We start from the raw sequence: 15300 nt of genomic DNA on the forward strand, positions 1-15300 counted from the left end.
AGTTGACCAGACAAATCCTGACAACAATAGTATTTATATATTCAGATAAATAGTGTGTTAATTTGCTACAACTTGCAAGTAATAGAGTGTAACACATCCAACTTCATCTAACTCACCAATTAAAAAAAATATTGTCCTATTACTGTCAATCAAAATTAATGTGTCATTCCAGAAAACATCTATACTAACTCCATGGAAGGTTTTGGTCTGAACAAGAGGGGACCAAGAGGGGACTTTGAGAATCCAATGTCTTTTAAGTCAGAGACTATACATGTAATCTGCAGTGGGGTGGGTGGGAGATCTATTAAAAAACACCTGCAAGAGGAAGAGGCATTACTCTTGGAACAACACAATATAAAATGTTTGTTGCGTTGTTCCAGAAAATATCCACACCCCTAACTCCCATGGATGGTTTTTTGGTTTGAACAACCCATCCATCTGGAAATTCCAGTTCTAGTTCATATCATCCTTTTAAAATTTTGGCTTTTCACCCTAGGAATTTCTAACAACCCTCCTTGGGGAAGAAATAGATATTTTCTGGGGCCACACATTGTATTTTTGACAACAATGAAGTAGCATAAATAGGCATTTTGAAATGCTTGATATATTTATTCCACACACCAAAACTATATTTTTGTTAATTTGTACATAAATTTTAGTCAAACATTAAACTATGGTCGACTGCATAATGTTCTAATTTAGTTTGAAACTATGAACTCTAATTTCTTTTAACTGAAAACATTGATTATCTAACAAGACATTTTAAAATGGCCATTTTACATGTAGTTTGGAAACTGAAGCCCTGTGTGGTACAGCAGAAAATTACATACCGGTAACTTAGCTAAAAACAAAATAACAATTCAATGAGTTGTCAGATATTTTAAAAACATGATTTGTAACAATGTGGCATGGAACAGTTGTCAAGTTAAATGAAATTTGTGAAGACTAGAATAATTAATTAAATACACTGCAAGCAAACTTTAAGTATACTTGATGCAGAAATACTGATGCATATAAACTATTTTAACCTGCACAGTCAAACATTTGCAGGGAATACCGCATTAAAGTGGAAGTACATAATTATAATAATAATTGTCCCATCAGTTTATGTGTGGAACATCGTCATTCAATGGGAAAATGTGCCTTCGAAAGAGCTGCCCAATAAAATACTCCAAGAACCCAGTGCAGTGTTGTGACAATTCTCAACTGCATGTCATATTATTTCAAAGTGTTCATTGCACCACTGCAGTAACTTTTCCTGTTGGAGCTAACGCCTCCAGCATGGCTGCTGTCATGGCATTGAGGTCATACTCATGCCGCCAGGCCCAGTCCTTTCTTGCATTACTGTCCTCCAGAACCTGGGGCCAACTGTCAGCTACAAGGGATATAGATGCATCTCAAATTATTAAGTAGATGGATAGCAAAAACCTTAAATCACCGCTTGACTTATAACCCTTCTGACTTATCAAAATTATTGAATTAATATGTCCTGTCAAGAACATGGAACACAGATATCATGTGTATTTACTAAAGGCATCAGCGGTCGAGTGTCACTCGATACTTTTTATTGATACCCTTGATTGAGATCTCGATCAATAATCAATCGCCATCCCAATCGATACTCGGTCGACACTCTATCGACACTTGATCAACAGTCGCTTGATAGTCAGCCGAGTGTCGACTGACTTGTGTGAATCAATCGAAAATTCGGTCAACTCTTGACTGAGATGTCGATGGAGTGTTAATCTAGTGCCAATTGAGAGTATCGATCGAGGGGTATTGCTCGAGGGAATCAGTCGACACTCAACCACGGATGCCTTTAAGTATACTTGATCCAGACACAGTGCACTAAGGGGATGATGTGGCCTAATGGTTAGCAAGCTGGACTCTTGATTGTCAGTGCTCTGGATTGGAGTCCATTGTATTGTGTGCTTGGAATGGGCAAGACACTACTCTCACCGTAGCTCTCTACACCCATGGCCAGGTTGTTCAAAAGTCAGTTAACACTAACCCAGGATAATGGATTAAAAGTCAATGACCAAAGTATTGTAAATTTTTCTTTTATAAAAATGTTTCTCTCTCCATACGTTTTGTGTAGTTTGAGATTACTCAAGCTCAAAACCGAAGGACAAACAATGTAAATAGAAAACCTCACCCACAAGTTACAAAACCAAAATCAAAATTCTTGCTAATCCTGGGTTAGCTTAATCAGGCTTTGAACAACCCCGCCCAGTGTATAGATAGTTACAGCCAAGCTTAGCCCTGCAACAGACCAGTATTCCATACAAGGGGGAGAAGAAATACCCCCAGTTAGTACAGACTGAGATAAAGATAAGCTCCGGCTACATGCATGGACAACTTGGCCCAATGCAGACCCATTTTTTATAGTGCACCAAAGCCTGATCTTTATACTGCTTAGAAAGCAGAAAAAATAGTGATTAATACACCTACCTATGGCTTGCCTTTCGTCAGGTTCATATTCCATTTTCAGTGTCGGGATAAACTTCTTCAGCTCATCTGCCAGTTCTTCAGGTGTAAAGCTTATAGCACTGATATTGTATGTGCGCATGTTTAGCTTTTCTGCAGGTGCCTCTAGCAACTCGACAGTCGCTCGCAGACAATCAGGGAGATATATCATTGGCATTCTAGTATCAGGGCGCAGATAACATTTGTATTTTCCAGTTCTTAGCGCCTCATGAAAAATGTGGACAGCATAGTCAGTAGTACCACCCCCTGGGGCAGTTTCTGCTGAGATGACTCCTGGGAATCTTGCAGAGCGAAAGTCCAAACCAAACTTGTAATGATAGTACTATGAAGGGACAATAAAGCACCAAGTGAACACTAATATTTGTCATAACTTTGTGGTTTGAGAGATGCAATATCAGAATGGCTCCATAGTTACATTAAGCAGATTGGAGTTCAGATAGGGTAGTCTAAGGTTGGATTCTGACTGGAGACATTATGTTGTATTATTTGTATTACATTTCACAGTGCATTATGCCAGGAGGGAGAAGAGGTGACATTTTACATTCACATTCCAACCCATTGTAGGTTAAAGTAGCAAATATTATAATTCTAGTTGCTTTGTGCCATCAGGAAACTGGATGTGAGCTCTTGCAGTCTGGGTCAGTTTGACCTCAGTATGCATTATAAGGCGAATTCTTTCCAGTATGTTTACCTCTCCCAAAAGCTCCATGTGAACTTTAGCTACACCATAGATTGTTTTAGGCCTCTGAATTGTCAGATCAGGAGTTGGGTTTGATGGGGTTTCAGGACCAAATGCTCCAATTGTGCTTGGGCAAAACAGCCTTAAATTGTTCCTGCGGCACAGTTCAAAGATGTTGTGGACACCCTCAACATTCACTTGTAGAGCTTGGGACACATTCTGTTCACCAACAGCACTTAGAATGGCACTGAAATGCACCAACCAATCAATTCGCTCATTGACTACAATGGACTGTAGGTTTTTTAAGTCCAGAATGTCAGCATACAAGTATGGACCTGGACAAAAATACAAAAAAGATCCATTTTTAGTAAATTTTAATAACATGGTTATTTTAGAAAGAAATACATATATATGATCACTCCAAAATCAATGACCATGATTGATTTTCAGAATTAATACTCTCATTCACCTAAAATATTATGCATCTGTCACAAACTTGAGGCAGGAAAATTATTAATAAACAAGTAGAACTGGAAGTCTACACTGTACTTGTCATTTGCATGCAGTCTTCATTTCTCAATGAAACTGACAGATGACTAAAATTTGTTTGACGTAGTAAATAAGAAATCCTTCCCCCCCCCCTCCAAAAAAAAAACAGTTCCCACCAAATCTTTCATCCCAAAGGAGTTGCCAAGAATTTCCAATCGCAGAAAAGTTCTGAAATTGCAAATTTCAAGCTCAAAGAGGGGCTTAACACCTCTCCCTCCTTGTAGTACCTGAGTAACAGAATGTAATGCAGTAATTGTCAGTGCCCAGCTGTTCAAGATAGATAGAAAGTATTAACCCCAGGTTAAATCACTACCCCATGGAAAGGACTGCGCAAAAAACTTCTACACTATCCACTGGAGAGGGCCTCCAAGAGGTTTTGGGGAACAAAGGAAACATGATCATTTATTATTTCAAGGGAACAAGGGATATCTCTACTTAATTAAAGGGAACTTTGACAAAATATTTTGGGGAGCAATGCAATTTGTCAATAGGGAACTAGAAGAAAAAGTGAAACATGCTCTCCCTGGCAGTCCCTCACTGGATAGTGTTTTATCCAGTGGATAGAGTTATCTACCCTTTGAACAACTTGGACCAGACCCCCAAGGGGCACTCAGTAAATTAATGGGTAGGGGTGGTGTGCCACAGGGACACTGAAACCATTACCCTATACGATACCATGATCAGCTTGATTTTGCAACCCTGTTCTAGACTAGACATTGAAAACCCCTATGCTATCCCGGACTAGCTATTTTCCACACAGAAACTTTATCACTATCATGGTCCAACATACGCTAACTAAACCAATATCTTACAATGTCACTGTCGAGTTTCAGTTTCTAGGTCATAGAACTCTGGGCAAAACCCCTACACTATCCCAGACTAGCTATTTTCTACATAGAAACTCTATCACTATTGTAGTCCAACATATGCTATCTAAACCAATATCTCACAATGTCACTTTCGAGTTTCAATTTCTATTACAGAACTCTGGGTAAAGAACCCTGTTCTAGACTAAATTATTTATACACTGGCCACTTTTCTGATAAATATTATACCCTATTCTAGACCAAAACTGTCTGATTTCTATACCTGTTATCCTAGACTAAACTGCCTTTAATGTCACAGTCTTCATATTATACATGCAAATGCAAACAAAACATGCGAGTTGGGCTACGAAAGACAGTTTAATAGGACAACCTATATACTGCCTGGGACGGGCGGGGATGGGTAAAATACAATTGTACGAGTCGCCGATCATGCGACCTCGAGGAGAATATGATATGTGTAAAGATAGGTGCGGCCAAAATACGATCTAAGAATACAATCCATTAAACCTAATTAACTCATACTAATTTGTATGAAAACCATACCCTTCACAACAGCACATACCCATATTATATAGCTTATATATGGGAGTACCCTGGCCCCCAGGGGGCCAGACCATTAACCAGATAAGTAAAGGGAAAGAAAGAAACAGAAGGAGACTCACCAGTTTCCAAAACATCCCAAGATGCCTTCGCAATGTCTGACATGATGACATTATCTCTTCCATACTTTTCTCTAATAAGTAGCAATGAAAATTAAGTTAAAAGAGACAAAATCAGTTAACAATGAATTATCTTCTTCAATAACACAACAGCCTGCTTGACCAAATACGTGAATTGAAAGACCTTGGTGCATTCTTGTAGAAGTAACTTTCACTTTATACTCTTTCCAGAAGATTGACATTAGCACAAGATCTACGATCCAAGCAAGGTGAATTTAGTGTTGAGAGGTGTGTATGATTAATATTACTATTACTAGAGGTTCTCAAGGACAATTTCAGAGATATTGAGCTAGTACTTTCACGACCACATGAGCTGAAAGCTTTCACATACAATCGTTTAAAAAAATTAAATAACCTAAGGTTGTATTTATGTCTGTAGGTATGTAGTGTCGAGTCACTGTGTGCTGAGTAAAATTTTCGATTTCATTTTTTTTACAAACTCAATGCACTTGTTCTATTCAGTTAAAATTCAAATTGCCGGTTTCATCATTGGCTTTTTTTCAATCACTCGAGCTGTTTTATAAGCTACGTTTGTATGAACTGCTGAGTAAACGGTAGCAATTAGACTTAAGGCTGAGTCATCGATCGATTATTATTCAACATTTCATGCATATTTTAACGAGCCATTAAACTACGTCGCAATGGTCATTCATAGGGACACTTATAGAGGGGGATTAAAGAAAATATTTTACGTCAAGGTAAAATGGACGGATTTGAAGGCGAAAACAACACAAACAGAAGTGCACACAACTTTGGTGTTGCGACCGCGTGGCTTGGAAAAGCGTAAAATTGATGTGGTTCGACGATCAGCTTAACCGGAAGATCTATGAACTTTGCCTGACATCTTACCTCAGCATTCTTGCAAGGCCTCGTCCAAGTTGTCCTAAACTTCCTGAAAAAGCAAACCAAAGGCATAAGGTCGAATAATTCCACTTTCAAGAAACAAAGTGAATCTTTAAATCGAGTCTTTCGCCGACTTAATCACTTTAATTCATAGACATATCAAGGAATGTTGTTCAAACGCAATAGAGTTTCCGTTTGACGGAAAAGGCGAAAACCCTCGAGGCTTAAATTCGTGTTAATAACAGAAGCATATCGAAGTTTCTCTTCACTAAATAACCAAAGTAGAAGCATGAAAGGCAAAAGGCGTTAAGACGACAAAACAGACGTTGAAAATGAATCATAATACGCTACAATACAAAGAGCGGGAAAGGTTGTGATTAACAGCTTTTCACCAGTCTTACCAGTGATTAAAATTCGAGGCGAATCCTTCTTGACGGCCGAGTAAAACGAACGGCTTTTCCCGAGGACATTTTCACTCACACAAGCCAAGTGACCCAATTTTAAGCTTCTCGTAAACATTTTCGCACTCAAGTTAACGATCAAATAATCCGACGTACGCCAGACTTCTCTTTGCTATGAACTCATGAATTATGCACGACTGTTTATGTTCCGCCACGCTCGAGGGCGTATTGGCGGTGTGTCGGGGGTGTGTTGATAACATCAGCCAATCATATGTCAGAATGAGCTAATTGGCATGCAAAGTGCACTAATGCACGTGCTGTTGCCTCGTGACGTTTGCCCGACGGACATGCGACATCTCCCATACTGGTTTTTCGCCTATTGTACTCCATATTTGAGATCGATATCAAGGGAAGACAGCTTCACAGATTAAGTTTTAAGTACTCGATGTTTGCAAACATGAAAGAGTGTTTCCTATTGCAGGTTAAAAACGCGTAGGTTTCTCTAATAATTACATAAGTTATAGGTTTGCAACGAGGTTAGGGTGTTGCCCAAGATGTCTCGACGTTGCTTTAGTTATTACAACAGATGCTGCCAGACATATCATTTCATTTTCATTTCATGAAAAAAGAACTATTTTACATGGCGATAATATGCTTGAAGAAAATATGTCGCAACCAAATGCCAAGACAAGTTGGATGACCAAGTACTCTTCTCAAACTGCCGGAGGGGTTTTACGCTCCAGAGCAGGACGCAATTTTATCTGCTGGGAAGTTATGGGTCATCAGGTTCTCGGAAGCCATAGTATGCACTATTATTCTTAGATCTGGCGTCAAACAATGGATGTCTGTTGTTTCAGACCTACATGAGTGCAATATCTCATTTATAAGAAATTTTTCGCTTGATCTTTAATCTGCACCTCTTTTGTTCTCAGGGCTAGGGGCATGTTTGTTTGTGTTCTTTACCTATTGTTTCGTTTGTCCAATCATAAAGAACATTATAAACAGTGCTGGTCGCCCCGAAACTACTTAATCTGTTTCTTGCGAAATGTGTTGTTTGATACACTTTTTGGCTCTTTTTTATCATTTTTTTTTAACAATCTATTCATGCTAGTCTATTGCTGGCTTTTCTATTCGAACGCTAAGGGGAAAAGAAAAATAGTTCGAAATAGCGGAGATTCAAGATAACTGGGTCAGCATAAAAATATGAAAATAACAATTAAGACCAATGGGAGTTGCTTTTTATTGACCAAGGTTCGGAGGACGAGGTGCATCACAGTAAAAGATTAAAGTGTAATCAAGTCCAAATGCGTTTTTCCAGTTAAGACCTACACTTTAAGACCTTTAATCTTGTCCTGTAATGAGCTTTGTCTTCCGACCCTTGGTTGGGGGCGGGGAGGGGGGGGGGGGGCGGTTACAAGCAAGCGTCAGAGGCGCTAACTTGTAGGGGGTCTGGTCCCTGTCCCCTCAGACTTTTAACTTTGCTTTTTCTTCGAGTTATGAACCATCTTCCCTACCCCCATCGCTCATCAAAAAATGTATGATTATGTGCACCCATTCTCGTTCATTGAACTGAAGTATGTAATGGCTCCAGAAAATGTCTGTTTCTCTTGCTTTTTATAATGACGAATTAATCACCCGAACAAAAAAAAAAAAAACCTACAATAGAAGACCTCTCAAAGTTTTTTGTAAGAACTTCAAAACTAGACTGAATCCAACATTTCGACGCTAGCTCAGTGAACACCTTGTACAACAGCCGGGTTTCGAAATGACCGGGTTTCAGCAATTTTCTTTATAACATGTATCCATTTGTTGAAAGGTTGGGAGGGAGTCCTGTGTTCTGAAACAGGAAGTCCACCGCGAGGTGCCGATAAAAGAAGTTCTTCTGGTACCTCTTTAGGCCTATGCGTTGTAAATGTATGTTTATTAGAATTGGGATTTCATTCAAACTGTGTCGAGTTCAGGCATCCTTTAAAAGTTGTTTAAACAACATACGTTTCTTTCCAGGTTGCTGCTTGTTTAAAGGTTTAAATGTAAATTCTTCATCAAATGTTTAAATGTAAATTCTAGATCAATCCATATTCATGTTACCCTTTCCATTTGGACACCTCTCCACCTTCCTTATTACCTCCTGTCAAAATTTATCAAATTCGAGGAAGAGTGGAAAATAAATAAATACATGAGGAACACAGTGTTCGGATAGAATGTTAGGCTGCAGGAGGCTGCAGTGATATTTAGATGGCTTGTAGTTGTAGGTACCAATAAAAGAGATAATTGGGCAAAATGATCCTATCGTGATAGGTGCCAAATTCTTGCGGTCCGGGAGCCAGTAGGATAAATGTTAGAAGAATATACGGCCTGCATAAGATGCATAAGGGGCTGAAATTTTGAGTGATAGCTGAGCTATCGCAGGAAATGTAATTGGCTATATATACAGCGGAAATTTCCTGTGGACGTTTCCGGAAAATCCGAAAATTGTTCAATTTCTACGACCCCATCAATGGAAAATTAAAAAAACTAGTGCTGGAAACTCAATATACGGGAAATACCCGGTGCGTAATTGTCAAAAATTTTCTTCGTAAGGTTCTCCTCAAATCCGGATGTCGTTGAAGCCAGTAGAAAGCAAACTAATGAAAGGAGCCAATCAGGAATCAGGACTACCCACGAGGGACAGCGCCATTCAGATTGACAGGTCCTCCTCGCGTCTTGAATATCACTGAAAAACAAGTCAAGTAGGAGAAATGACGCATTGTCACAGAACGTGCAGTTACTTTGCTGAAAGGAACGCAGTTTTGCGTTCAAAAACTCCAAAACTAGTTCCAAAAATGCTTTATTTAGTAGTTGTTTACCGAGTTACAATCAATGACGTAAGATGACAGAAAGGCCCCTGCAACGAAGCAAACCAATTACAGAAGAGTATCAGCCCACGTGGTACTAGGTCAAACCAGGCGCAACACAAGTTTCACTCTCGACAAACAATTTGCAGCCCTCGAAACACTTTCGTTCAGTCAAGAGATGCGCGAAATTTTTCGTTCTTCGCCAGCTTCTGTCAGCGAGGTAATATTGCTCAACTTATTGAATGGGACAAAGTTAAACAGGTGAGTGCCTTTGCTGTTGGAAGTCTCCCAGTGTTCACAACATGAAAAATTCCTGGGCGGCGTACTCTGGGGAAGAAACACGTGGTTTCATGCCGAAGTATAAAATTCAATATTTGCGCATGAAAAAATGTATTATTTTTGACCGGTTATGTATAAATTACATATTCTTCAGCAAATTCCCCTAATTTTACTTTTGTTAACAGGATTTGCAAGAAATGAAAAACTTTTGCCTGGTGAATATGTGACTTTGTGAAAAATGTTCCCGCCAACACGCTTTGCAGTTGCCCGCAGACCGCCGTGGAAAGAAAACGCTCGCAGTTTGAGTGGTAAGAATTACTCACTGTAATACTTGAAAGAAAGTAAATTATTAAGCATCTATTTTCATCATTCTTCACAAAATTTTGTAAAAGTTCTTTTCATAATTTAAGAAATGAAGACAAGCAAGGTTCCCGCGAGAGGTTATGAATAGAGAGTTTAAGCATGACGTTTACGGCAGACGACAAACGGCAAAGATTACCTCTGAATTTTTATTCTTTTCTTTTAAACCTTAAATAAATCACAGAAAAATAGAAAAACGTCTCCTACTATTCACCGCAAATACAAATATTTTAACTCTACTCTACAGACAGCTGAAGACTGACAGCAAACGTTTCATTTTTGCCGTTTGACGGAACGTCATGCTTAAACGGCAAACGGGAAAAATTGCCTCAGTCTAATTTTTTCTTTTCCTCTAATCCTTAAACCATTTCAACACAAAAATAGAAAAAAATTCTCCTATTGACAGAAAATACAAATAATCTCTCTAACGTGTACCCGCGGCTAAAAAAACAACGTCAAAAGACGGTTTAGTTTTTGCCGTTTGCCGTAACGTCATTCTTAACCAATTTTTCCCGTGGTACAAAATACTTTCGAAATGTTTTTTCCCTTGTCATCTTAGTTTGTGCTCTAACTGTATTTTTGTTGCAGGATTTGCTCGAGGGCGTGAGAAATTTTATCTCGGAAGACTTCGTCAAAAACGCTGCTGTCACGCACACCCGCGAAGTGGAAAGACTGGGACAGTTCCAAAGTTGAAAGGTAAGTCTACTTGAATTAAAGCAACTATCAAATACCTGGTTTTATTATTCTTCACAAAAAATGTTCTAAGTGTTTTTCATAATACAACAATGCGGACTAAAAAGGTTCCCGCGCAAAACGAAGCGGCAATTTCTGAAGTGACTAAACAAACACGTTTCCAAAGTATTTTGTTACTTGTGTTACTTTGTACATGTAAGCATCCGGTTAGGCTTTTAAAACATTTCATCTCTATAAGCTCTGTCTGTGTCAAAATGAACGAGTAAATTTAAGGAAACAATGTTGGAATTCTAGTGTAGTCAATTCTTTTTTATTTGTGTGGGTTTCATTACAGAACTAAGCCTGTAATTCTTGTGCTTGTTACCAGTTGTTATTGTTTTAGGGCGAGGGGCATTGTTTCTGGTGTTTGTCCTATTGTCCTCACGAAAGGCATTAAACTATTCATGTGAGACCTTATGAGAGCTGCTACCCAACCCTTTTATTATCAGAATTCGAGACAATAATATTAAGGGGTGGACCATTTTACTTTAAAGCAAATGGGGTGGGGGGAGGGGGGATTTTTTTTAAAAAAAATAATATTCTGCAAGCATACTTGTACCAAAACAATTCATGCTCATGGCTACTGCAAAACAAGATTTATGCACATTCAGTGAGCCAAAGAAAGCATGTTGTATGGCGAAAAAAATATTGTGCATACACACATCCTGAGAAAAAATTTCCCAGTCCATGAAAGGGGTAAAAAAATTGTGCCTGTAACAAATCACCCACACCCCAAGGCCCCAACTAAAATATCAAATGGTGCACCCCTAAAGCAGTATAATCTAACTTGGTGTTTCAAATTATCAAATTATTAATCACTAACTTGGTTTAAGAAACATAATTTATGTAGAACACACTACCTCTTTGTTCTTACAACTCTTCCATTTTTCCTTTCATTAGTTCCCGACGAGCAAATAGTAACTGGTTGTATGGTCAGTTTTACCAATACAAGATTTCGGCTCCACCCACTATACACAAGATCTGACTCCGACTCGATCAACACATGTGGAAGTATTGGAATGGTTGGGAAGAACACTCTTTTCTTTCCTCCTTTCTACTGTCTACTGCTAATTATGATTTACCCAGACAAGAAGTTTGGAAACAAGTCAGTAAGATTCTGATGGAGGATGTTGGTCAGTGAAATTATTTGTGGGTTGGGTGGGAAGGGTTAAATAGAGCTCTGGTTGAACCTTGAATCAAATTTCGGCCAGAAGTCAATGTACTTCTGATTCGGCTTAAGTAACTGTAGTTAATGTAGTTAGATTAGTTAATGGGGTCCCAGGTTTGGGATGGCTCCTCCCTTTAGATTTTTCCATTGGGTTTCTTTTCAGGATTTTCGGACAAGTTCTGGCTTCACTTCACACTAGTTCGGCTCAACTTTGCCTGTACTTCAACACTACATCGGCTCCATTTCGGCTCTACTTCAGCATAAGTTTCACTTCAATTCGGTTTTGCTGCATCTCCCTGCTTAGTTGCACAATATACTGAAACAATTTGATGTGTAAAAGTTTCACTCAATGGCAGTGAGTCTAAGCGCTGTAATTGACTGAAACTATGCCGACCAAAACCATTTCTCAAAACTGTTATGGAAAACCATTTTGGCACTAAAGGTTCAACCAGATATTTACTTAAATGTAGGTTACTGTAGCTGTTATCTCCAGTTGTAGCCATTAAGGCTTGGGTAAATGAGCAGTTAGAAGGGATTATGCATACACCTCGGCTAGGATCGTTCACAAAAACACCTAGGCCAATTGTCTGTCATATTTTGGCAGTTTGATGGCTGCCAGTCAAAATTTTGGGCCATTATCGCTGGTTAAATTTTAATGCTTTAAGTCAATTGTCTTCTTGCCATGGCAGTCATCTGTCAGCTAAATTTTCAGAAAGTCATTAATTTTTCCAGAGTGTATTGTAAGCTCTCAGTTTCAATGCTGGCCCACATGTTAGTTTTCAGTGCAAACTCTTAGGCCAATTGTCTGTCATGACAGTTTGTCAGCTGTCGCCAAATTTTTGATATATAATCTACATGCTGACGAGCTTGGAGAGGAGTTCCTGTGTCTACAAGCCATCGACCCACACAAAGAAGGGAATGGTGAACACCATGGCATAAGGTACGTGGAACCTAGATAGCACACTGTGTTGTATTACACGGGAATGCACCATTCGCTGATCTAATCTAAGCTTTTGCCAATTCCACCACAAGTGAAATGCTTAGTAAACATCATCTGAACTATTTTTTTTTTTACCAAATCACTATCCAGACAATATCAACAATATTTGGGATTCACGGCTTAGATTGGAAAGAGTGGCGTATTCAAGTGTAGAACAACAGATCTCGATTTTCGGCTTTTGATTCGGCTTTTGGTTCGGCTTTCAGTTTGGCTTTTGGTTCGGCTTTCGGTTCAGGACACAATTGGCTCAAATTTGTTGCACAAAGGCTTGGTTGCGACTGTCAATCGTTAGCAGGCCACTTAATATGCTCATGTATCATCTGGGACACCCTGAGTGTTCCAATCAGAGTGCTAAATGGCACAGGAAGGTTTCTGCGGATGCCAAATTTTTCAAATAGGAACGCGCCCCCTCCCTGATACATACTTAGGTCCTGTGGATTAATTTAGAAATGATGTAACGGATACTTGATAACAATAAAACAAGAAAAGCCTGTGTCTCTTCGTCATTTACTTTAAATTTAGTTTTAACTTTAAATTACTGTGTGTTTGTGTTAACTACTTCCAGACAATAGAAAATTTACATATTCAAGTTTATTATTTTTTCTATACTTCTGACCGAGCCTATTTTCGGGGGCATACCAAACAGTCAAAAACAAGAATGCGCGATCTTGTATACAATTATGTAGGTCCTGTGGATTACTGTAGAAATGATGGAATAATGGCACACCTGGAAACAATAAAACCCAAAAAACCTGTTGTCTGTGTCACTTTCTTTAATGTTAACACAACAATGCTGTTAAATTGCTAACAATTTTTATTTCAGGATCTTCACCTCAACAAGGTCTATTTTTGATACTTAAATTTGTATGATCGGTGGTATAACAAATTTGGCCAATTAAAGAGAAAATCAAACTGTGATATTGTCAGCAGACCAGTCCATTTTCGGGGACTAGCTCATTTTCGGGAACATTGTCACAACATTTTGTTTTTTGCAAACGCTTAATTCTGAAACAATGATGCAGTTACTAACTGAAACTTTCAATGCAGTTTTTGCAGGTATGAAAAGCTAACCTAAGAAGAGACAGAGAGAGGAAAAGAGGTCTACAAACAACATGCCCTTCTTCAAACATGGTAGGTCCAATACTTCAAACAGTTTGGCAACACAGTAGCATTTCTGTTTTAGTTTTCAGACCACCAACTTCATGTCAGTCAAATCCAGGCATGAAGAAATAGATACTCTGATATATAATCGGAAAGAGGTAAATAATCTACCTCATCATTCTAACTTTACAATACTGATAGGAGTCCTGGTGACAAGAATTTGCATAATATTTTGACTGTTGAGAAATCAAGGAAAGTCATATCATTTTGCAGCAGTGAATAAATGAAGCAGGCATGGTTGATTTGTTTCTGAAAACATAAAAGGCGTGTGCATAATTTTTTCTTTTGACCAAGTAAGTGTAGGACAACAAAACAATAGGCATCTTATCTATGAGGAGCTTAAAAGATGCAAGAATAAGGGTGTTTGTGGAGAAGTGAGAATTATACACAATAATTGTAAAAATAGTAGATTGTCTGTTGTAGGAATCAACTTGAATACATTCACATAAATTTTTCGAGTATACAACTGATGCAATTGAGATGAGCAAATTGTCTGCTATGGAGAGAAAGTCACAAAGGAAAACAATTAAGCAGAGTACAGAAAATACAAATACGATTGTCTGTTGAGAAAGTAAAATAAGACACCATTTTTCAACTGCATGCACTTAACATTTACAAATTAATAAAAGTGTTTTATAGTACGTAGCTCTCATTAACATTGAATGCCACTCAAAAACAGCTTGTTAGTTTTGCAGGTTACAGTGAACCTCTACAAGCCATGCTGGTACACACCACAGAAGCTCACACCATCCTAATCACCGGTGCAATGTGACAGGACATTATACAACCTTCAACAAAGCCTTCCCACAAAAGCCAGAGAGTGCCATGGCCTTTCTGAATATGTCCAGCATTTAATACCTACTCAAAGACCTCTTGGACCTCTTAGATTTCACAATGAGATGGGCAGGATTTACTATGGGGCAAGCTAGGTGCATCCCTGTTCCCTCAGCTATCACAGATGAATTTGAAGTACAGGCAATATCTTCTGCAACCCGCAAATCTAAGATGTAAATGGCATTGGAAGGAAGCACCACATAGATGATACTTTCAACATCCATTCTTCAGGGAGAACATTTACGTGCATCACCTTATCTCCTCCCAGCCCAAAATATCTATCTGTGGTACCAACCAATATTATGGGTATAAAACCAAGCAGGGAAAAATCTGTGCTAATGTGCCTGGTTTCACCTTGAATGAATGTTGTTTTTCTCAAGTACAAAGTTATGAAATGCTTCGTTCACCAGAGACCTATGTCCTGGAG

General features: G+C 38.7%; 2 protein-coding genes across 2 annotated transcripts; one reads left to right on the forward strand and one right to left on the reverse strand.

Annotated features, from left to right (window-relative positions):
* LOC145463194 (L-threonine 3-dehydrogenase, mitochondrial-like) lies at window positions 1-6695 on the reverse strand. Its single transcript, XM_081446927.1, has 6 exons — window positions 6506-6695; window positions 6111-6153; window positions 5205-5275; window positions 3179-3501; window positions 2452-2809; window positions 1-1375 (listed from the first exon to the last, which is right to left on the reverse strand). Exons 1-6 carry the CDS (start codon window positions 6621-6623, stop codon window positions 1233-1235), a joined length of 1056 nt encoding a protein of 351 aa, XP_081303053.1. The 5' UTR covers window positions 6624-6695; the 3' UTR covers window positions 1-1232.
* Window positions 6696-9840: 3145 nt separating this feature from the next.
* LOC145463202 (uncharacterized) lies at window positions 9841-11831 on the forward strand. Its single transcript, XM_081446937.1, has 3 exons — window positions 9841-9926; window positions 10567-10674; window positions 11611-11831. Exons 1-3 carry the CDS (start codon window positions 9857-9859, stop codon window positions 11829-11831), a joined length of 399 nt encoding a protein of 132 aa, XP_081303063.1. The 5' UTR covers window positions 9841-9856.
* Window positions 11832-15300: the final 3469 nt, after the last annotated feature.

This window comes from Orbicella franksi, chromosome 12 (assembly GCF_964199315.1).
Source record: "Orbicella franksi chromosome 12, jaOrbFran1.1, whole genome shotgun sequence".
NCBI classification, from domain to species: Eukaryota; Metazoa; Cnidaria; class Anthozoa; order Scleractinia; family Merulinidae; genus Orbicella; species Orbicella franksi.